The 21,610-nt window shown below is 40.4% G+C and overlaps 3 protein-coding genes across 3 annotated transcripts; 2 read left to right on the top strand and 1 right to left on the bottom strand.

Annotated features, from left to right (window-relative positions):
* Positions 1-978: 978 nt before the first annotated feature.
* On the bottom strand, positions 979-1,374 carry LOC102720827 (ethylene-responsive transcription factor ERF096-like). Its single transcript, XM_006661514.1, has one exon. It carries the CDS (start codon positions 1,372-1,374, stop codon positions 979-981), a length of 396 nt encoding a protein of 131 aa, XP_006661577.1.
* Positions 1,375-10,258: 8,884 nt separating this feature from the next.
* Positions 10,259-11,559, top strand: LOC102721109 (ethylene-response factor C3-like). Its single transcript, XM_006661515.3, has one exon. It carries the CDS (start codon positions 10,333-10,335, stop codon positions 11,047-11,049), a length of 717 nt encoding a protein of 238 aa, XP_006661578.1. The 5' UTR covers positions 10,259-10,332; the 3' UTR covers positions 11,050-11,559.
* Positions 11,560-15,109: 3,550 nt separating this feature from the next.
* LOC102721394 (P-loop NTPase domain-containing protein LPA1 homolog) lies at positions 15,110-19,913 on the top strand. Its single transcript, XM_006661516.3, has 8 exons — positions 15,110-15,298; positions 15,947-16,262; positions 16,341-16,594; positions 16,709-16,790; positions 17,095-17,481; positions 17,660-18,400; positions 18,520-18,648; positions 19,100-19,913. Exons 1-8 carry the CDS (start codon positions 15,228-15,230, stop codon positions 19,502-19,504), a joined length of 2,385 nt encoding a protein of 794 aa, XP_006661579.3. The 5' UTR covers positions 15,110-15,227; the 3' UTR covers positions 19,505-19,913.
* Positions 19,914-21,610: the final 1,697 nt, after the last annotated feature.

Below are 21,610 nucleotides of genomic sequence, written 5' to 3' on the forward strand. Positions count from 1 at the left end.
TGCCTGGTGTATATCGTTTTAAGCTGGGCCAACTTGACACTGTACTTTGATATATATATATATATATATATATATATATATATATCTGTGTGTGTGTGTGTGTGTGTGTGTGTCCTGGTAGTGCAGTATTTGATCGATGGAGTGCGTCGTAGATGCATGCAAATGTACGTATAAATGCAGGTGCAACAAATAATTAAGCAGGGAAGGGATAGGCAGTGATCGATCGATTGATTTTTGGCCTCTAGAATTAAAGGAAAAGAAGGACAATAATAATATGTGTATACGTTCCAGGAACTTTCTTGCAGCGATCGCAGCAGCAGCATTCGTTCATGCATGCACTCGATCTGGATTGTTCTACCTGCCTTCTAGTAGTCCACACTCAGATTCTTTCGCGATTCTCTCGATCGATACCTGCTAGTATATACTACTACATGCACTTAGCTAGCTAGCTGCCGGCCGGCGGCGATCGATCGATTCAGGTCGGGCGAATATTATATATATATAGAATAATTCATGACTTCCCGCTGCTAAATGAGGAGTCACGTAATTTGGAAGAACATCAGTACGTACGTACGTGGTGCAATGCAATGTACAGTAGTTAATGTCCGTGTGATGCCAAGCTACTAGTGCAGGTCTAGTAGCTGGTGAAGAAGAGATTAGAGATCGATTGATCGATCGAGGAGGACTTAATATTAATTTTAACTGAACTAATCGAAGATGCATGGCGGCTGAACTAGCTAGCTAGCTAGTATATATGCTGCATATATGCCATGCATTTGCATTCATCAATCATTAATGAAATACATTTCCATTTATCGATCAGGCCAGGTGCGGTGGGTTTCGTAGAACACAAAATACTTAATTACTCTCTATACTGCTCCATATATGTATGTAAAGTTAATTAATTGGCGCGTGCATACATATGTAGTATAGGATAGGATAGGATGCAGCTAGCAGCAAGGAAATATGCAGCAGCAGCTACTTGTTGTTGTTGGTGGTGGTGTCGTCTCGCAGCATCTCCTGCAGCACCTGGTCATCGAGGTACTCGAACTCGATCGGCGGCGGCCTAGTAGTACTGTTGGCGGAGGAGGAGGAGGAGGAGGCATTATTATTCTGATTATTATTGTGGTGCTGCTGTTGACGGGCGTAGAGGTGGGCGTCGGCGGGGAAGTTGAGGACGGCGTTGGCGCCGCGCATGGAGTAGGCGGAGCGGTCGTAGGCGCGCGCAGCCTCCTCGGCGGTGTCGAAGGTGCCCAGCCAGACGCGGACGCCGTGGCGGCTCGAGTCGCGGATCTCGGCGGCGAACTTGCCCCAGGGCCGCCGCCGCACGCCACGGTACTTGCCCACCAGCTCACCCTCCTGCGATCTATCCATCGAGCGAGCTAGCTGACGGTCCTCCAAGGACTTGGAATGGAGGCGGGAATGAATGAAGCGCGCGGGGCGGGGGGTTTTAAAAGGGCTCCCACCCATTATTTGAGGTGAGGTGGGAAACGGATACGCCAGGTGGACCCGGCGCGTGCGGAATTTTTTCTCCTTTTGTATGCTCCTCCATCGGTTTCTTTTTTCCTCCCTTTCATTTTTCTTTTGCTTAACTAACTGGTTGCCTTTTTTTTTTAATCCTCTCCTCTTTAACAGCATCTCCAACAGAAGGCTAAAAATTAGCTCCTAAAAATTCTAGATTTAGGGCTAGCCAATAAATTTTAGGGTCAAAAAACACCCTCATCTCCAACAGTGGCCCTATAATTGGTTCCCAAAATTTTTGAAATAGGCCACGTTAATCTTTTGTCTCAACTAAAATCATTGGTATTCTACTTTAGAGTAAAATGCTAGATATAATCATTCTGCTTGTGTGCATAAAAACTTTATAAGTTTTATAAGCTAGTATATATTTGTTACAATACTTCAGTGTACTACATCAATATATTTTTAGATTACAATCCACACCGAGCTACATCATAGAACCTCTATTTAGGTACATCAACTAACAAAATCTATCAATCAGCCATAAAGCTGACGGGGAGGGAGATGGCGGCAGCAGCTAGCCGGGATCGTTCCCAACGATGACAAATTGTTGTATTAGGAACCCCTCAGTAGAAGGCCAAAATTTAGCTCAAAAGGTACATGTGCTTGGGGATGCTAAAAGTTTAGGAGTGCTTTTGGACATCCGTTGAAGTGTGTTTTTAGTCTCTAATGCCAAAATTTAATTTTTGGGACTCATATTAGTCTCTTGTTGGAGATGCTCTAAGAAAGGTTCAAATAATCCTATCAACTTTACCGCAGAGTTCGTGCGCAGGGGTGTTAATGATCTCAAGATTTTAGATTAATGTTTTAAGTGTTGGATTCAAAATAATTATATCATATATTTAAATTGAGCTTGAGCCGAGCTCACGAGTCTAACCGAGCTCAAGCTTAGCCTGCCTAAAAACATCGAAGTTTTCGTAGGCTCGCTCGAGCTTATGCGAGCTCAAGCATAGACAGCTGGCTCGCTCAAGCTCGGCTCGTTGACAGCCTAATGATAAGGCATCCATAATATGATAACAAGCAGATACTCAAGCCATTCGTTAGCTGATCCACGCCCAACCCTACACATAGTGCATGACTATGGTCTGACCTATGGGCCGATGTACGAGCGATGATGGATCCATGCAAAACCTACATACGTAGTGCCAAGGTAACATACGGATCAGTTAGCATATATGCTGTATTTGGTAGGTATATGTGACGTTTCGTGTTTTGGTAGGTTAAATTGTGCACGCACGATGGATATGTACGTACGTGTATGCATGCGTCCGTTGATGCATCACCGATCGATCGATACAGACAGAGTACTTCATTCGTCCCAAAACAAATCAATCTTTCAATTTCAGTGTCCAGCGTTTAAACATTCGTTTTATTTAAATTTTTTTAAAAAATTGAAAAGAAATTAGTCACACATAAAATATCATTCATGATTTATCATCTAATAAAAACAAAAATATGAATCGTAAAATTTTTTTAATAAGATGAAGAGTAAAATATTATAAGTAAAACGTAAAAAATTGATTTGTTTTGGTATGAGGAGTAGTATACGGAAAAAAATATGTATTCCATTACCTCTCGTAGCCACCTTAGCTTGACGCCGCCCTTCAATTCCCTCGTATATACATATGCATATGCATACGTAGGATGATATCATCCTCTACATCGTCGATCTTGACTTGTTGCCAAGCCAGGCTAATTAATTAATTATTAATTAACCTCGATCGATCAGGCTTCTAATTTTAGCGCCCAGTGAATTTGCGTAGTTAGAGCAAGTACAAAGGTGCCTCACTCTCTTAATCATCACGTAAGTAAATCTGGTGACGTGAAGAAAAGAGAAAAAAAATGTTACGGCTTAGAGTCGACTATTAGTATTTATTAAAAGAAACTTAAAAATTGTATAAAAAGAAAACTAGCAGAAATATTTTATTATATTAATGAAAAAACACACATGACTTTACGTATTATTATAAAATAGCTGACATATCTTGAGATGGAGTTAACAATAGGCTCCCGTTGAACATACGTACCTGCTAGGTGCTAATTCTAGACCGGAACGTCCACCTCACATACTGACTGCATCACCATCTGCATCATACTTCGTTCTAAATATTTTCGTCGCTATCTCTTCTCCTTTCTCTTAGCTTATTACTTCCTTTTTCTTTTTATTTGACACCATTAACTTTTAAATCTTCTGTCTTATTTTAAAAATTATATTAAAACTCAAACCCATATCACTGAAACTTACTCCAATTATTTTTTTCTATAAAAATGTAAAACTTACTCCTCTAGTTTTTCATATTGTAAGTCAACATCATCAAGTTTGTCCTAACATTCGCAAGCAAAAAAATAATATGTTTCCTTAAATGGAAATTAATTGGGTGGCATTAGGCCTTCCTCAATAAAAAAACTCAACATCAAATAAATTTCACTAAAACCATCACTAAATAAATTTTTGATATTTTTATATAAACTCGGTTAAAATTAAAGACAAAATTATTATCAAGTTTGATTTAGGATATAGTTAAAGTGAGAATGATTATATTAATCAACGACATATATACTCCATCAGTTTGCTGAAAGTGACATTCAGATCGACTCCCTGCTGCCTGGATTACACATTAGGATAAATATTTTATTAGCACGTACGTACGAACCTAAATGCACTAGTAAAAGGCTAGCTAGCTAGCACGCGCGGGAATGCACAATATTCGCACGTGCGAACAAACACATAGTACTTAATTAACTACTATACTAGCTAGTAGTAGGTAATCTAATTCTTAATACTCCAATAATCATCATATTAGGGCAATCGGATTCGTTTCCCTTCCCACGCACTTGCTACAAATAAGAATAAGTTAATTAAAAGCATAACCTGATCGATGATCCCCTCTAATTAATTAATTAATTAAGGTGACGATGCACCAATATTGTAATATCGGATGAGATCATTTACTTGTCCCGGGTGCTCGTATTATACCCTCAGGTCCTAAGAGTCAACTCGGACATGAGATAAGATTTTTCTAATAAGAAAAGAGAAATAATTAGTCCTGCCTAATTACAGGAAAATATTTTTAAGTAATGATAAAAAAAACTGTCTTACCACGGTCTTCTCAAATCCTTTTTGAATTCAATATTTTTCATACATAGATGAGCTTGTTTCCTTAAACAAATCGACTATAGAACCATACCAGATTTTGGAAGCCTGCTTCTCCTCCCAAGAGCTCCTCGTGAGACTGCTGTCATGCCCGCTGACTAGTTAGGCTATACTCCTAACGTTTTGTAAGATGTTTTTGTTATGCTTAGATTCATCTAATAATCAATATATATTATTTATATATATATATATATGTTTAGATTCATTGATATCTATAAATTTAAAATATACTAGAAAATCTTACATTATGAAACGCATAACGGAGGTAGTAGTTTCTATTTGCAACGGCCCACGCATTTTGTATTCGTCCCGCGCAACGACGACACCACCACCATGCCATGCCATAGGTGTAAGATGTTTTATATCTATCTCTATAACTATACCTATACCTATACTCTACTTAAAAAATAGAGAAATTTCTGTCCGGGTACGTCAGCCCATTGGGCTTACTGTAGTCCATCCCAGGATATATGTGGGCAGCCGGACAGTCTGCTGGGCCACGACCGACGACGGTGCCGATCCACTCCGCCAGCAGCTTTGGGGGCCTCTCCCTGCAGGCTTGAGTGGAAGTGCGCGCTTGATTGAGCAATGGAGCTGGAGCTGGAGCTGGGTGGGGTGGATGGTGATTCATTGGACCCTGGCCCCTGGGTGATGGGATAAATCTACAATCTTGATTACTGCTCGGCTCGGTTCTTGATTAGTATGTGCTTAGTACACTACTGTCTAATCTTGCTTGGCTTAGCTATGTTATGTTGCCAGAGCCGGTGCTAAGGCTAGGAAGTGCGATGAGTCACTGGGAGTGGGTCGTATGGGGAAAATTATGTGCTACATCAGTCTTAAAAATATTACTGCAAGACATTTGAATTCTTCTCATACATATTATAGATTTAAACTACACATATAGTAATATATTTGTACGGAATTATCTTTGGTTTTATAACAATTTAATAGAATTTTATATGACATAATCAATTTTATCCCCATGATGAAGCACGAGCATTATGCTAGCATATATATATATATATGGGGTAAAATACATCAGTCATCCTTGTACTTGGACCTAGATATCATGTAAGTCCCAAAATTTTTAAAATACAAATATTTGATGTTAATCTTAGTTTGGTGTATCACTTAAGATCTAAAATACGGATCACATAACTCCACCATTAAAGTTGCAATTCACAAAGATAACAGTTTCTCGTTAGGATTCCTCCCAGCAATTCCTCGCAGCACCCTCGATCAGATGAAAGGTGAGCAGCTGGTTGCTGCCGGCTATCAACAGTATAGGTAGTTTCCCAGAAATTTCAAGCAAGCTGCTACCAAAGTTATATAGAGAGCAATATGTATATATATGTGCGTCGTACAATTAATTACCGGCCGGCTTAAGTAGCTACCTAGACGGACTGACAGTGTTGTATCATGTAGTATGTATGATGCACGCACCTGGCCACAGAAACGTCCACGTCCATCTGCACCTGCATCTGCATCTCAACGCCCCTGGCCGCCGCCAGCCATGGCCCCTGCCCTGCTCGCGGAAGGGGAAGAAGCTTCCGCTCTGCTCGCTCCTCCCTTCCGGCCACTGACTCAACATATCCACTTATTAATTATTTATTTTCTCCCACCTCACAGATTATATACTCCTACTAATATAATCAATTATTAATCACTTCACATAAAAGCGGCTGGACTGATCAACCCAGTTAATTTCCAATTAAATATATATTCCACGCTCACACTAGGCTTAACCGTCTGTACTTAATTACTGCACCATCATCGACATGATAATATATCCTGGTACATGGCCCTAAAACACAACGTCCATTTTTTACATATCTGTCTGTCAAAATCCAAACAATATCACGTGTAATATTATAAGTCGCTTTGGTGCATAAGATCAAATCATTAATACTTATAAACTCTTAAATAATTTAAAAATGAGAACATGGTTAATGTTTGTTTATGACAATAATTTTTAAGTAGACAGATCCCAAATCCGTTGGTAGCTAATACTAGCTAGTACACCCTCCATTCCCATATATAATTCATGTTCTTTTGAACGGATGTGGCATGGTCAAGCTTATAAAATTTTGACGATTTTTATGTTTTAAAATATTTAGTGTACAAACATTAAAAAGTGTGTATATATACACACACAACATAGCATCGACGTCGACAGCGGAGGAATTTTGGGCGTGTGTGTGTGCGCACTCTTCTTCTTGTTTTCCTTTTGGTGCAGTGTAGTATTTTAAAACGTGTCCTTTTCTCTTGTACAGTGCCGCAGTGGCGTAATACATATACCAGCTACCACTAATATACCCGCCCCTTTTGCCCTTTTTGGAGAGAGACGATAGAGACCGACAATGAAATGCATGGAGTTCTCATAGCTTGCCATCTGATTAATTAATGCACTAAATATGTCTAAATTTAATTAACATCGATATAAATCCATGCAATACATTACATAAAAATTACTGGAACTCATCAATCTATCGTCAGATGATCCTTCATTTTCTGTGCCCCTCAAACATAGCCAATTAATAATTTCAATCTCAATAACCTGACCCCCAGAAAAAGGACCCCTTGGCGCTGCCTTCGCTCACCCTGCTTAATTAATTACTCCTCTACTTACCCGCTAGTCACAGCTGTTCATAATTTTCCAGCGATAAATTAACATAATAATATGTCTCTCCTTGTGAGGCCGGCTAGGACTTAGGCTGCTTTCGTCTGTACTGAAACAATATAGATTATTTTTTTCCTATGCATGTATACTTGCCGAACTGCTAAACATTGTATTTTTTAATATGTATAAATTGATCATCTCATATTTATAATATAGATGTTTAACTTTGTAAACATTAATTTCATTATTTCTACTATAAAAATACTCCCTCTGTCTTAAGGAAAGTTTATTTTTTAGTTTTTTATATAATGTTTGACTCATCGTTTTATTTGAATTTTTTTGTGATTAATATTTTTATTATTATTAGATGATAAAACATGAATAATATTTTACGCTGTTTTTTTAATTTTTTAATAATCTTTTTAAATAAGATAGATGACCAAATGTTGAACATAGAAAAAAAAGTGAAGTCTTTTCAGGACTATCTATAGTTGCTAGCAAAAAATCATACTATCTTTCATTTTTCATCTAACAAAACCCAACCTCATTAAGTCTCTATTTGAACCTTGGCATTGTAGTTGGGCTAGAAACTTGCTCACTCTGTTTTTTATATTTAACCCTATCAACTTTTGGATTTAATTTGATCATTTGGCTTATTCAAAATATTGTGTAGATATGAAAAATTATGAATCGTGCTTAAAGTATCTTTTATTATAAACAACTTGCAATAAAATAATATTATTTGAAATTTTTAATAAGATGAATAATTAAACATCGTTCCAACGTCAGTATCGTTAAATAAAAAGAAAGCAACGACCTAAAGTGTAAAGGCCTCAACAGAGTTTCAATTTCAAATGTCTGATATACCAAGATTCATACACCCTATCTTTTTTACTTATGCTTGTGCTTATAAGCCAGAATTTAAATTTTATGCCTTAAATTTAGAGTTAATTTTAGAATTTTTCATCAAAGATTATTTTTAGCCTTGACATTTATATCACTAAGAATACTCGTATAAAAGTTTTTTCACAACTTATTTTTTGTTTGGAAAAACCAAACAATCATCCCCGTATATGCATACGAGAAGCAAACCAGCTAATTGGGCGGTCAACGGTGTGATCAAGATTGTAGACGTTAGTTAGAATTTTGCCCACTTTATAATGACGAGATTGCTGATACTATAGCTAGGAGCAACCTTATACAAGTACTTATATCACAAGTATATGTGTGTACGGGTGTTAATTAAGAGTACCGAAGGAGCGCTCCTCCTTCCCCCTGAATTGATATATACTACTGTTTAATAAAAGTTCGTCTAATTTCAAATGTCTGATATACCAAAATTCATAGATGCATAAATAAATAAAGAAAAAGAAATATACTCATCCTTCCCGGTGAATTGACATCATCACTGATGCATTCATGCAGCTTACTCCTGGCTTAACTTGCTTGCTTCCTGGAACCAACATACTCCATTCTAAAGCTTAATTTGGTACCCTACCTTCCCCTACCATTTTGGAATCAGTTACTCCCTTCATTTTTTTTATATGATGTGGTTAACTTTTAGGTTCGTCTTATTAAAAGAATTATATAATTATTAATTATTTTGTTATAATATGATTTATTGTTATAGGAACTTTAAGTATGTATTATAATTTTGTATATTTGGACATAAATTTTGAATAAGACGAATGACCAAACGTAATTCTAAAAGTCAACGGTGTCATACATAAAAATAAAAATAGGGAGGGAGTACGTGTGAACACACTTGTCCTTCTCTTTTCTTCACGAAATTAATATACACTGCGGATTTTAGACTTTATCAGTAACCGTCCGTGTGTATTTTATCAAATATCTATACAAAATTAATGTATATGCTGATCTGATTATTACTGTGACAATTAGCAGTGAGGAACACCTGCAATGGGTATATTCTTCTTTCCCCTGTTGAGTAATTGTGTTATTCTCGCCCTCTCTTACATTCATAATTGTGAGGTTCGGTTTTGGTGCGGCTCTTGATCTTAGATAATTACATATGTTGAGTATGCAAGTTAAATTAATTTGTCTTAAACTTTTTTATTTTATCTAAAACAAAGACAATGTGTTTCATTCAGATATATTAGTATTGATATGAATATAGGAAGAACAATGAATATTATAATATAGAGCAGATATAATAGTATAAAATTTAATTTTAAATTTATACTAGGCAATGCTTAATTAATCGTAATAGCGATGTTGTGTACTGTTGTGACTGAAAGATTATCTAGTATTTTGATAGATGTTTAATTGTATAAACGATGAAATTAATTACCGAACAAATTGAAAATATACTAAAAATGATGAACTTTTATATAGAAAATTTAGTAGTTTAGGAAGCGCAAAGCCGAAAGAAAATCTAGGGGGTAATTGTTTTGTAAAAGAAAAATAATGTATGAATAAGACTCTTTCATATTTGTGTTTTTAGTGATTTAAAGGTTGAGGCTAAAAAATAAAACAATTAAAAAACTATTAAATTTAAGATTAAAATTTAAATTTTGGTTTATAAGAAAAAAAAGAGTGGTAATAAGAACGAAGGAAAAGAAGGCAGCCCTAGCGATGGTGTATGTTGGAGGAAGCAGATCAGGTGTTGTTGCGGCGCAGAGGATGAGGGGCGTGAGACGCAAGGGTGGGTTGTCGTATCCAGCCGCCCTACGTCAGCGGATAGGTGGGCCCACGCTCACGTGCCCTCAGCCATCATCTTCCTTCTTCCATAGTTCCATCCATTCATCTTCTTGTTCCTCCCTGTGTGAGGTGGGGTGGGGTGGGCGGGAAGACTAGTCAATCCACAGTAGGAGTACTAGCATTGCATAGCATCTCTTCTCTCCTCTTGTTTTTGGTGTAGTATCGTGAGTATAATATTTTGAGGGGCTTTTGGCGCCTATAAAAAGAGCGCGATGCCACACGTCGACGCCCGCCGGCTGCACCTCCAAACCCAAAATACCTCTCCGTCTGCCTCTGCCTCTGCCTCCGTTAATTTCATCGGTTTCAGGCAGGCAGGATGCAGCCGCACAGCCACAGCCACTACAACAACAGCTTGTCGCCGCCGGAAATGAGCGACCGCGACGTCGACATGCACATCCTCACCTCCCTCATGGCCGACATGGAGCCCGACTCCTCCTCCTCCTCCTCCTCCTCCAGCTCCGACGACTCCGACGTCATGCACCTGCAGCTGCGGCACGCCGGACCAGCAGCACAGGCAGAGCCACCCAGGCAGCAGCAGGCCACCTTGATCGGGGTGCGCAAGCGTCCATGGGGCAAGTTCGCCGCCGAGATCCGCGATTCCACCCGCAAGGGCGCCCGCGTCTGGCTCGGTACCTTCGACAGCCCCGAGGCGGCCGCCATGGCCTACGACCAGGCGGCCTTCTCCGTCCGCGGCGCCTCCGCCGTCCTCAACTTCCCCGTCCACCGCGTCCAGGAGTCGCTCCAGGCGCTCGCGCTCGGCGCCGCCGGGGGCTCGCCGGTACTCGCCCTCAAGCGCCGCCACTCCATACGGAAGCGCCGCAAGCCCACCAAGCAGATGCTGCTGCAACAGCAACAGCAACAACAGCAGGAGCAGCAGCGGCCGACGGGCCCGGGGGTGGTTGAGCTGGAGGACCTGGGCGCCGACTATCTGGAGGAGCTTCTCCGGCTGTCTGAGTCATCCTCCTCCTCCTCTTCTTCCTCCACCTACTTCTTCACTCCACCACAACCAACGTCATCAAATCGTCATTGCTAGCTTAGCTTAGCCTCTGCACTGATCAACCTCTTCCTCTTCCTGTATACTCCAATACTCAACGCTCTGCACCATCCTATATATTACTCCATCGTCGTCGTCGTCATATATTTATACGTGCGCACTTTTGTACCATTAATTACGTAGTACTCCAGATGGGATTATGGATAGATACAACAAATAGATCGATCCAAACATGCATGCAGAGACATATGTATTCTATGACTTGGAGATCCATCGATACCAGTGCATGGATACATGGTTGATTAACTCTTGTTCAAAGGTTCAGACAATTAATCAATGTTATGAACATATCTCCGCAGGAACCAATTAAGTTAATTGTATGCATGCTTTGGTACGATCAATCCAGTTTCGCTCAATCTGAGTCAGTCTGATGGCTTACTTTTCACTTGGACTTTTAGTTAGTTTATTTATGTTGTATTAATGCACACGTGACATTAAATAAGTCGGCGTTTGTAATAAGCAGCCCGAAAACCAAATGCAAAATCTCAAAACCAGCCGTTGTTGAAAATATTGGATGAGAGAAATCTATGATCTTTTGTATATTGCACTAACTCTCACGGGTCTATTTATATCGTACATAGCAGATACAAACTTAGAGTACAAGATAAATATTCTATTGTATCTCTCTAGGATTTTATTTTTTTATCTCTAGAGTTTTTATTGAACTATGTTATCTTTAACCGTATGCATTTGTATCTCTAACAGCCGTACCTGGCTCCACTGATATACTACACAAAGGACGGAAAATCCAAGGTTACATGCACATGTGCATTACATTGACACTGCCAGTACGTGGGACAGTAACATTACATTCGTATACACTCGTGTGCGATTGTTGGAAAGAACGATCGACTAGTAACTAATTGTCAGCACTAATTACAATTTGGAGTATGTACGTATATATGTATAGTAGTAATACAATATTATTAACGCACTGTTGCAGGCATGAACAGGAGGAGGAAGGACGCAGTCTGGTCAGCGCGCCGTTTAATTGGTCCATGCATGGCCGGGTCAGCCCAAGCTACATGTATGGAAATGGAATACAACAAATCATGCATAGTTTATTTATTAACAAATAATGCACCTCCCATGTGTTTTCAGCCTCTGTTTGACTACATACAAGCAACATCTACTCCACTATATAATATGTGATGATGATAACAATGCACAAAAGCTAGTTTCATTAAGTAATCACGGCTCCACTAGTCCACTCACCGCTAGCTGCATGCAAGTGTGTGGTGTTGTTTCATTCTACTCCTAGTAACTGATAGAATTTGTATATATGTATGTTTGGGTAGCAGACAGACAGAGTTGATCATAGACAATCAATATGATTTGATCGTCGATAATGGCTGATGCGTACTAGCTACATACTTACCTCTTCATGCAACTGTAGGTCCATATATGGAGAAGAAACATAGTACTCCAGCAGCGAGATCAAAATATCTAGTAGAGTATCTATCTATATCTAGCTCCTGGCCGGCAATGGGGCCCGCAACTTGTTTGCTGTCTCCGTCGCTCTCGCTCCCTTGTTCCAACGATCGGTTAAGTTACCACTAGTTAACCTAGTTACCTTTGAATATATGTTTAAACATCCGTCCCATTAAAAAATTATATAATTGTTTAATTAGTTTGTTATAGTTTTATTTATTATTAAAGTAATTTTACGCATGATTTATAATTTTATATATTTATACAAACCTTTTAAAATAAGATAAAAATTATATATATATTATATATAGTCAACGATCTTAAATAAATAAATAACTGGAGCGATTACTAGCTTACTGATATACAGTCATGCACGCATGATCATGACTTTGCCCGCCAGGAGAATTATTCGATACTCCGTATAATATACTTATTGTACTTAGAAATTTAATTAATCGGAGCGAATCAACCAATTGAATTGAACCAACACACATCGATCGGCCGCTCGATCGAGAAGATGGGAGGCCGGAGGAACAAACCCAGATGCTTCCTTCCGAGTAACTTTTAATTCCCAGGTCAAATATATTAATCATTTCCTCCATTGCTGGCTTCTAAAATCTCAATACTCCCCCGAATAAATTGTAAACATAGGTAGGTTGTTTCGTTTTGTTTTTTTTCCTACTTACATTTTCATCGTTCCTTATTTCTTGTTTGCACAATAAATACTAGTATTATATCCCTCTTATGCGCTAGTATAACACACATATAAGAGTACATAAATATATAAATACTGCTAAATGTTAACCACACCTTCGAATTATTTTCTTAATTAATTCTTGTGCACCGGTATAAAACAGATATAAGATACATTTATAATCGGCGGGAGGGAGTATCTAAGCTTCTTCCTTTTTCTCAGCTTGACCAGATAACAGTGTACACACATCGATTATATTTTAAATTATAATTAATTATATTGATAGGTGCATTCAAGCTAGGTGCGACTTTTGAATTGACCGAACTACTACTACAGACAGAATATAGCTATCAACCTGTGTATAATACCGCGAAAAGGGTCAAAATAGATGCTCCTCCAGCGAGCTCCTAATTCCATGGTCGTTTGTTTTTTTTCCCATGAGAAACTAACTAACTGTAATAATAATTCCAGCGAGTAGTAGTACTACTGTGGATGCAGCGGGTGACCAGGTTGCATGCATGTATGATTGTGTTGTGGCAGCCGGGTTTGGTTAAGAACAAGGAAGAAGCAGGCTCAGGTCAAACTTAAGAAATGGTTACTGTCAGGTTGAACCTCAACCAATGCAAGAGCTATGTAGTGTAGTAATCAAGTAAGCTAGCTAGCTTGCTTATACGGACGGATATGTAGATGGTCAAATGCACCCTGGTACAGTAAGTGGCATTGCTGTTTTTATTCCGTGCTGGTCAGACTCAAAGAGAAGAAAAGTAGTAGCAGCATGTTTTCATCCAAAGACAATTGGGGGGGGGGGGGAAAGAGAAATAATAATGAAGTGTATTAGCAGCGCGCACGTAAGGCAGAGTTTGGTCAAACACAAAGTAAGTATGCACGAACGGATCTTCCTCTTTTTTTTTCGCTGCCTTCCTCTTCCAAGGAACTAGATAGGCCAGTGGAGAATGAAGAAGCAATAATTAGAGGAGAAAATAGTAGTGTATACCGAAATGAAAGAAGCCCAGATGGGCCATCGATTGGTGGGCCGATGAGCATAGATAGGCCCAGAGTGAAGGGAAGGTCATCGAGGCGCGAGCGAGACGGAGAGGCCGGGCGGCGGGCGAAGCGTCTGCTCCCAAGCCCGTGAGTGGAGGTAGGCCTTGGACACCTTGCCAGCCACCCACGTCATCTCCGGCCGCGCCTCCGCGCACCGCAGCCCCACCTCCAGCAGCCTCTCCGCCACCGCCTGCGGGAACGAGTCACCCAGCCTCCTGTCCACCCAGCTCCTCACCCGCCCGCTCGCCCGCGCCGCCGCCGCCGTCTCCACCACCGACACCCGCAGCACCGCCTCCCTGCTTCTCTCCAGCCGATACGTGGCCGCCTGCTCCCCGGACAGCAGCTCCAGCAGCAGCAGCCCGAAGGCGCGCACGTCCGCCTCCCGCGACGCCTCCTCATCTTCCTCCATCTCCGCCAGCTGGGCCGCGCCCATGTGCGTGAGCCTCGCGCGGAGCCCAGGGTCGGAGACGAGCACGGTGGAGGTGGAGACCCGGCCGTGCACGGCGCCGGCGTGGTGGTGGATGTACTCGAGGCCTTGGGCGACGTCGGCAGCGACCTGGACGCGCGAGAGCCAGGTGCGGAGGACGGTGAAGCTGGGGTTACGCGGGCTGCGGAGGCAGGCGGCCAGTGTGGCGGCCGCCGGGGGGAGCTCGTAGGCGAGGTAGACGTGGTTGCCGGCGAGGCAGGAGCCGAGCAGAGGCGCGAGGCTGGTGTGATGGTACCTGGTGAGACGGTTGGGGTCGGGGGTATGCAGGCGGGGGGCGCGGAGCTGGAAGAGGGCGGCATGGCGACCGCGCAGGGTGCAGGCCCAGTAGGCGGAGGCGGGGGCGCGCTTGGCGAGGAAGTTGTTGGTGGCGGCGGCGAGCTCGTGGAAGGGGTAGAGGACGGGCGGATCCGGGAGCGAGGCGCGGGCGGCGGCGAGGGAGGTGGAGGAAGCGGCGCTGGCGGTGCTAGCGGAGATGGAGGAAGAAGGCGGGTCCCGGCCCCGATGGGAAGACGACGACGACGAGGAGGTGGTGGCGATAGAGGAGCGGCGGGAAGCAACGGAGGAGACGGGGGGTAATGCGTCCGATCCGGACCTGCACATCGAGCAATTGATATTCTCGTCTGCTGCTGCTGCTGCTGCTGCTTCTTCTTCTTCCCCAATCGAAATCCTGCCCCAATTTCCAATCTCCAATTCGATGCTGGCTGCAGCTGCTGCTTTAAAGATTTTAGTGGAGGGCTCCTCCTGTCCTACTGCCCTCTGTCCCAAAATACGATGTTTTAATGTTTTGACTATTCATTTTATTTGAAATTTTTTTATGATTAATATTTTTATTTAACCCAGATGATAAAACATAAATAATATTTTATACGTGATTAATTTTTTTAAGTTTTTTTATAAATTTCTTAAAAATAGACGAATGATCAAACATTGGACATTAAATAATAAAGTTATTATAGAACGGAGGTAGCACACTAGTACACTTAGAGCAGGTATAATAGCAAACTATAAACTGACTGTAAGTATATTTTAAGAAGATAAGAGGAGATCGAGAATGATACCGGTAATACGGAGTTCAAGACACATGTGTATATGATATGTGAGACTGAATATTAGTTATTTACTCTATGCTATTATATAAATTAAATTAACTATAGACAAATTAGATCTACCACTACTTGCTCATTAAAGTGGTTGGGTTGGGTTGGGTCGGATTGGGTCAGGTGCTGGTGTGGTGTCGGGCATCGCAGGGCAAATACAACAGCAGCAACACGTATACAAAGGCAAAGAGAAAATTACGAAATTGCCCCACCCAGCCCAGGCCTCTCCCTCTCAAAGAAGAAGAGGCAAAGGAAACAAGACAAGAGGCGATCGATCGATCGACGGACTGCCATGGCCGCCGCCGCCCAGGCGCAGGCGCAGGCCAAGCTCCTCTACATTGTGGTGGTCGACGACGATGCCTCCACCTTCCGCTACACCCGCTCCCTCCTCCACAGCACTCTGCAGCTCATGGGATGCAAGCCGCGCCACGCCTTCGAGGTCTTCTTCTTCCCCCCTCTCCCGATTTCGATTTCGATTTCGATTTCCCTACCTCATCACGATCCCCGCTCTCCGTAGATCAGCGCCAGGGTCTTCGACGAGATCCGAGCTCACATGGCCGGCGATATGCCCATGGCCGCCGGCCTGCAGCGCTACGAGCTCGCCGCCGACGCCGACGCGGCCAGCCCCAGACAGTTCCAGTTCGAGCTCTACAAGCGCCGCACCACCGTTCTCGTCCCGCGCCCGCTCTTCCTCCGCCTCGTCTGCCAGGCGCTCGCCCTCTACAAGTACGTCGCCCCCGACCAGCGTGCTGATCTCCACCGAGCCTGCAGGTCTCTCTCTCTCTCTCTCTCTCTCTATTCTTCTAGTTCTTTGCTGATTCCATCATTTCTCTTCTGATTGCCACTCACATCATACATCTCTACCTTTTCTTGTGTGTGCCTTAGGATCCGGGAAAGGAAGGAATCTGTCACGATTCTTCTCTGCGGAACCAGCGGCTGTGGCAAGTCTACTCTTTCCACCTTGCTGGTTGGTGCACTTCCTCCCATGTCGCTTTCTCTCTCTCTCTGGTGTATACACACTCTCAATCTCCCTGGGACCAGCAACATCTTTTAGTTTGTTCATGCCGGACCAGCCTTTCAATCCCACCGGCCTAATATTGATTCTTCCCCTAATCCAATTTAGACATGTAGATGGATGCCCTGCTACTGTTCAATATTTTTACCTATAAAAACAGAACAAAAGCAGAATCATTACACTACATGCAAATCAGCAGCAAGCAAAGTGCATGGTTTCTAACCTGGAGCTTATAATGACTTCATTCTGTCCACAGGGTAGCAGATTAGGAATCACTACTGTAGTCTCCACCGATTCCATACGCCACATGATGCGCAGCTTTGTTGAAGAGAAACAAAATCCCCTTCTCTGGGCATCTACCTATCATGCAGGCGAATGCCTTGACCCAGTAGCGGTCGCAGAAGCAAAAGCTAGGCGGAAAGCCAAAAAAGGCTCAAGCAGCTCAAGTATCGATTATGATAAAACCAGGGCTCTCAATGACAAAGCTGATGGCAAACCAATTGGGAAGAAGCAAATGGCTATAGAGGGCTACAAAGCACAAAGTGAGATGGTGATCGATAGTTTGGACCGGTTGATTACTGCTTGGGAGGATCGCAAGGAATCAGTTGTTGTTGAGGGTGTTCACTTGAGCCTTAATTTTGTGGTAGGTGCTTCCAAATCAGTTATTAGTTTGCCAAACTCATGTTTAGTCTATTTAGGCCAATAAATACACTATACTAATTCAAGTGCAATTATAGGCTAACTGTTGCATTCATCTATCCTAAATTCCTAATTTGACACTATTGGTTTTATGCAAGTTATCAATTGTTTTAATATTTCAGATGGGGCTAATGAGGAAACATCCTTCCATAATACCTTTTATGATCTACATATCTGATGAGGGCAAGCACACTGAGAGGTTTGCCATACGTGCAAAGTACATGACACTTGACCCAACAAAAAATAAGTATGTCAAATACATTTCCAACATTAGAACTATCCAAGAGTACCTCTGCAGCCGAGCTGACAAGTACCTAGTTCCCAAGGTGAACAACACTAATGTTGATCGGAGTGTGGCTTCTATCCATGCCACCGTCTTTAGCTGCCTCCGTAGGAGAGCTGCTGGCGATCAGTTATATGACCCTGCTACAAATACAGTAGCAGTTGTAAATGAGGAGTACAAAAACCAATGTATGGCTAACTCCATGAGTTCTAAGGGGATGTTCAAATTGATTCAAAGGCTAGGATCCTCAAGAAAGCTCATGGCCATTGTTAATGTCGATGGATCTGTTTCAAAGGCTTGGCCGGTTGAATCCAGCAGTGGGGATGGAAAATGCAATTCAGAAAATGGCAGTAAGAAATCTGTAGGTGATCCAATATATGGGCCTCTGAACATTGGAAGGGCAGAGACCATCAATCTTCAGTTTGGCACTTTTGGAATAAGTGCCTGGCCTACTGATGCAGGCTGTACGAGTCAAGCTGGAAATGCCAATGAGTCACGGGAGAATGCTAATGAAGGCACTGGAAGTCATGTTACTTCTTCTTCTGGTTCTCCTAAGAGGTTGGATGGACACTGTAAAGAGGTAAACACTTCTATTCCTTGCATTGTCGTGTGATTGTCACTGGAAATAATATACAGGAATTACTGCCAACCTGAAATCTTATTTTCTGCTTTTGTTGTGTGCTTTTTTGGGGGGACTAGATTAAAGAATCAGCAGCAGCATCTGGGAGTGATGATGATGATGAAGAAGAAGAAGAAGAAGAAGCAGATGTTCGACCTAATTCAGGGAGTGAGGACCTAAGTGAAGAAGACACAAGGGAGATACATGAGGTGAGACAGTGTTGCCTGTTACCTTAATCTTCACCTATTTTTGGTACAGCTTACTGTTTGTTGAGATGACTAATATTTTCTTAAACTAACAAAAATATGAGAAATCTTGCATTCAACCTATGTTGGTGATGATAGTTTTGCTTATCTATAATGAGAGCTGAACGCTTAGATATCAACAGTAAAGGTCCATAGCATATTAAAAAATGTAAAGGCAGTTTGAACTGGCAATTCAGCCCATCATACATTTGATTTTCCTACTTAACAAACTGGCCACGCGTGTTATGGTATATTAAGTATTAATAATAAAATCAAACTAATTTGAGGATCTAAAGATGATGTTCTGAAGCCTAGGTAAGAGAACTTTCATTTGTTGGCTATGTTATGCTTTTATCCTACTTAACAAACTGTTTGAATCCAGTGTAAACATATTTTCTGGTAACTTGCATGGCAGATGGAAGGTTCCGTCGATGAAGATTGCAATAGGTCTGATGAGGAATATGATGACCTGGCCATGCGTGATAGTATGGAGGATGGTTTTTTGACCGATGATGGTGTTGTTCACACCATACTAAGACAGTCTTCAAGCAACAGGTTATTTGATGGCAACGAACAGAAGCACAGCACATTGAGAAAACGTCAAGTGAATTTGCGTACCCTATCAAAGATTGACTTGGATTTTCCTGACACTGCGCGCTCTTCGTCTGCTATTGGCGCAAGCAGCAAGCGAAATGGCACGAGGAGGTGGAAGCGGTCCTTGAGTGACTCGTTTCGTTCACGCCCACGGAGTGCTCCATCTTTAGTGGAATTGGCGTCAAAGCACAAGGGCTCAGCCGTTCCAGTGGCCCCTGACAAGTAGATGTGCATATAACCAGGGTATATCTGCCTAACAAGTGTTTTCCATGGGGCCTTAGACTAAACAGATGAATAACCAAACCTTTTCTTTCTTCCCGGTCTTTAACCCTCGATTTTTCCCCCCGGACTTGGAGAGAATGCAGATAAAGGTGACTCTCTTTCGGAACTTCTATTTTCTGTTTGCATATGTATAAGGTGTAAAGGATGAAAATACAGTATATGTACTGTGTGAACCCTCTGAGATATAGAGAAGTTTCAGGCTATTAGTATTGCTCTTTTCTATGCTGCTCATCAACTTAACCTTGGCCAGGTATGCATGTTTATGATCTATGTTCTGTATTTGTGTTGGTGTTGCTGCTCGAGATCCGCATTGGAATTACTCTCTCCATATTTTAATACATTCTATATTTTAATACATGGCGTTATTGATTGATGTCATTGATTTTTTTTTCATATATTTGACTATTGGTCTTATTTAAAAATATACAAATATATAAAATTTAAGTTGTAATCAAAATACATTAAGTAATAAATCTAATTATAACAAAATAAATAATAATTATATAAGTTTTTTTAAATAAGACGAATGGTTAAATATTTGTTAAAAAGCTGGCAACATTGTCTATTAAAATACATAGATACAAAAGAAAGTGTTAGCTTATATCTTTTCATTTCTGCTTATGTTTACAAGTCTAATTCTAAATTTTTAGTGTTAAATTTAGAGTTGATTTTGGTGTTTTTTATTGAATCTTATTTTTCAGCCTTGACCTTTTATCTCTAAGAATACATATATATATTTTTATTCATTTGCAAATATGTCGTTTGACTTTTTAAAGGCCTTAGCCCAGGTTGTCCACTAAATTACTATCACTATATATGTGAAGTTTCTGTGCCTACATATATATAATGGAAAGAAAGTTCATTATTTTGCACTAGGGAGAAACTAGTACTATAGACGTGCTGACGTTACGGCTTAAATATATTCTAAATTATTTTAAATGCAATCATATATAAACTAAATATTTAAATTTGTTTGTTAATTAAGTATTTATTAATCTAATTATTTAAATAAACTACAACAAAATAGCAGAACCGCCGGTTAATAATGATGACTATTGTAATTTTGCATAATTAATTACAGATTTGACCATACTAATAAATCATAAGTTTTTAAGTTTAGACGGTAATTGTAGAATTTGCAAAGGCAAGTTTATATGCTAATATCATAAACATTACACTAATTTCGGAATCACCATGATATCAAGTTCACACATTGCATGTATAATGTTAATTAAAATTTATTCACATTATCTAATATTAATATAAAATTTAAAGTCTATAAAACTAAATTTAATAAAAACCACTCTATATAAACATGAGTTGCATCACATATACTTCCGTCTTCTTATAATATTTCCGTCTTCTTATAATAAATAAAATTTTGTTGACATTTGTACATATCAAAAGAACAAAATTACTAATCGTATTTTTTATTAGTTATGTTTTAGTTCGTTATTATCGAAAGGTGCACATATCTTTCAATGATTTAAAAAATATTCTGTAGTTATACATCATTTGACGAATAATTTTTTTTACTTATTTCTTATAAAAACGTGGTACTAACAAAATATTTTTAGAACACCATGTATCATTCCTATTTACCAGAGATTTATTTCTGATATTATTTTTATTGATAGTGGTCTAGAGCCTTGGTCGTCTTAAGTTCAGTGCAGCTGTTAAACACAAACTTTATTGTCTTCGTATAATTGTCGGTGTTCTAGCATTGTGATTAAAAATTAGAATTAAACTTTGATTCTAAATATATACATCGGATGTTCTATAGAAACGTTATGATTAAAAATATTTATATATTTATAGGTATATAAAGTCTAATATATAAAAAATGTTTCTTATTTTCTAACATATGAAAACTTTATAATTAGTAATGCAATTTTTAATTTATAAAGGCTCTCGGCCCTTACTTGAATTATCCTTATGTTCGTCCTGTGATAGATGAAAATTCTACATAAAAAGATGTGGAATCCGTCATAGCCATCCGATATAATTTTAGCCGTTAGATTTTAAAAACGATGAACTAAGGGTATAGAAT

Source organism: Oryza brachyantha, chromosome 9 (assembly GCF_000231095.2).
Source record: "Oryza brachyantha chromosome 9, ObraRS2, whole genome shotgun sequence".
In the NCBI taxonomy this organism is placed as follows: Eukaryota; Viridiplantae; Streptophyta; class Magnoliopsida; order Poales; family Poaceae; genus Oryza; species Oryza brachyantha.

Bases quoted from the DNA above. Each gene is read 5' to 3' on its own strand.
- LOC102720827 (XM_006661514.1), bottom strand. From the start codon at position 1,374: ATGGATAGATCGCAGGAGGGTGAGCTGGTGGGCAAGTACCGTGGCGTG.
- LOC102721109 (XM_006661515.3), top strand. From the start codon at position 10,333: ATGCAGCCGCACAGCCACAGCCACTACAACAACAGCTTGTCGCCGCCG.
- LOC102721394 (XM_006661516.3), top strand. From the start codon at position 15,228: ATGGGAAGACGACGACGACGAGGAGGTGGTGGCGATAGAGGAGCGGCG. The intron at 15,299-15,946 runs GTAATGCGTCCG...GGATTGGGTCAG, and splicing joins AGCAACGGAGGAGACGGGGG to GTGCTGGTGTGGTGTCGGGC. The intron at 16,263-16,340 runs GTCTTCTTCTTC...CGCTCTCCGTAG, and splicing joins AGCCGCGCCACGCCTTCGAG to ATCAGCGCCAGGGTCTTCGA.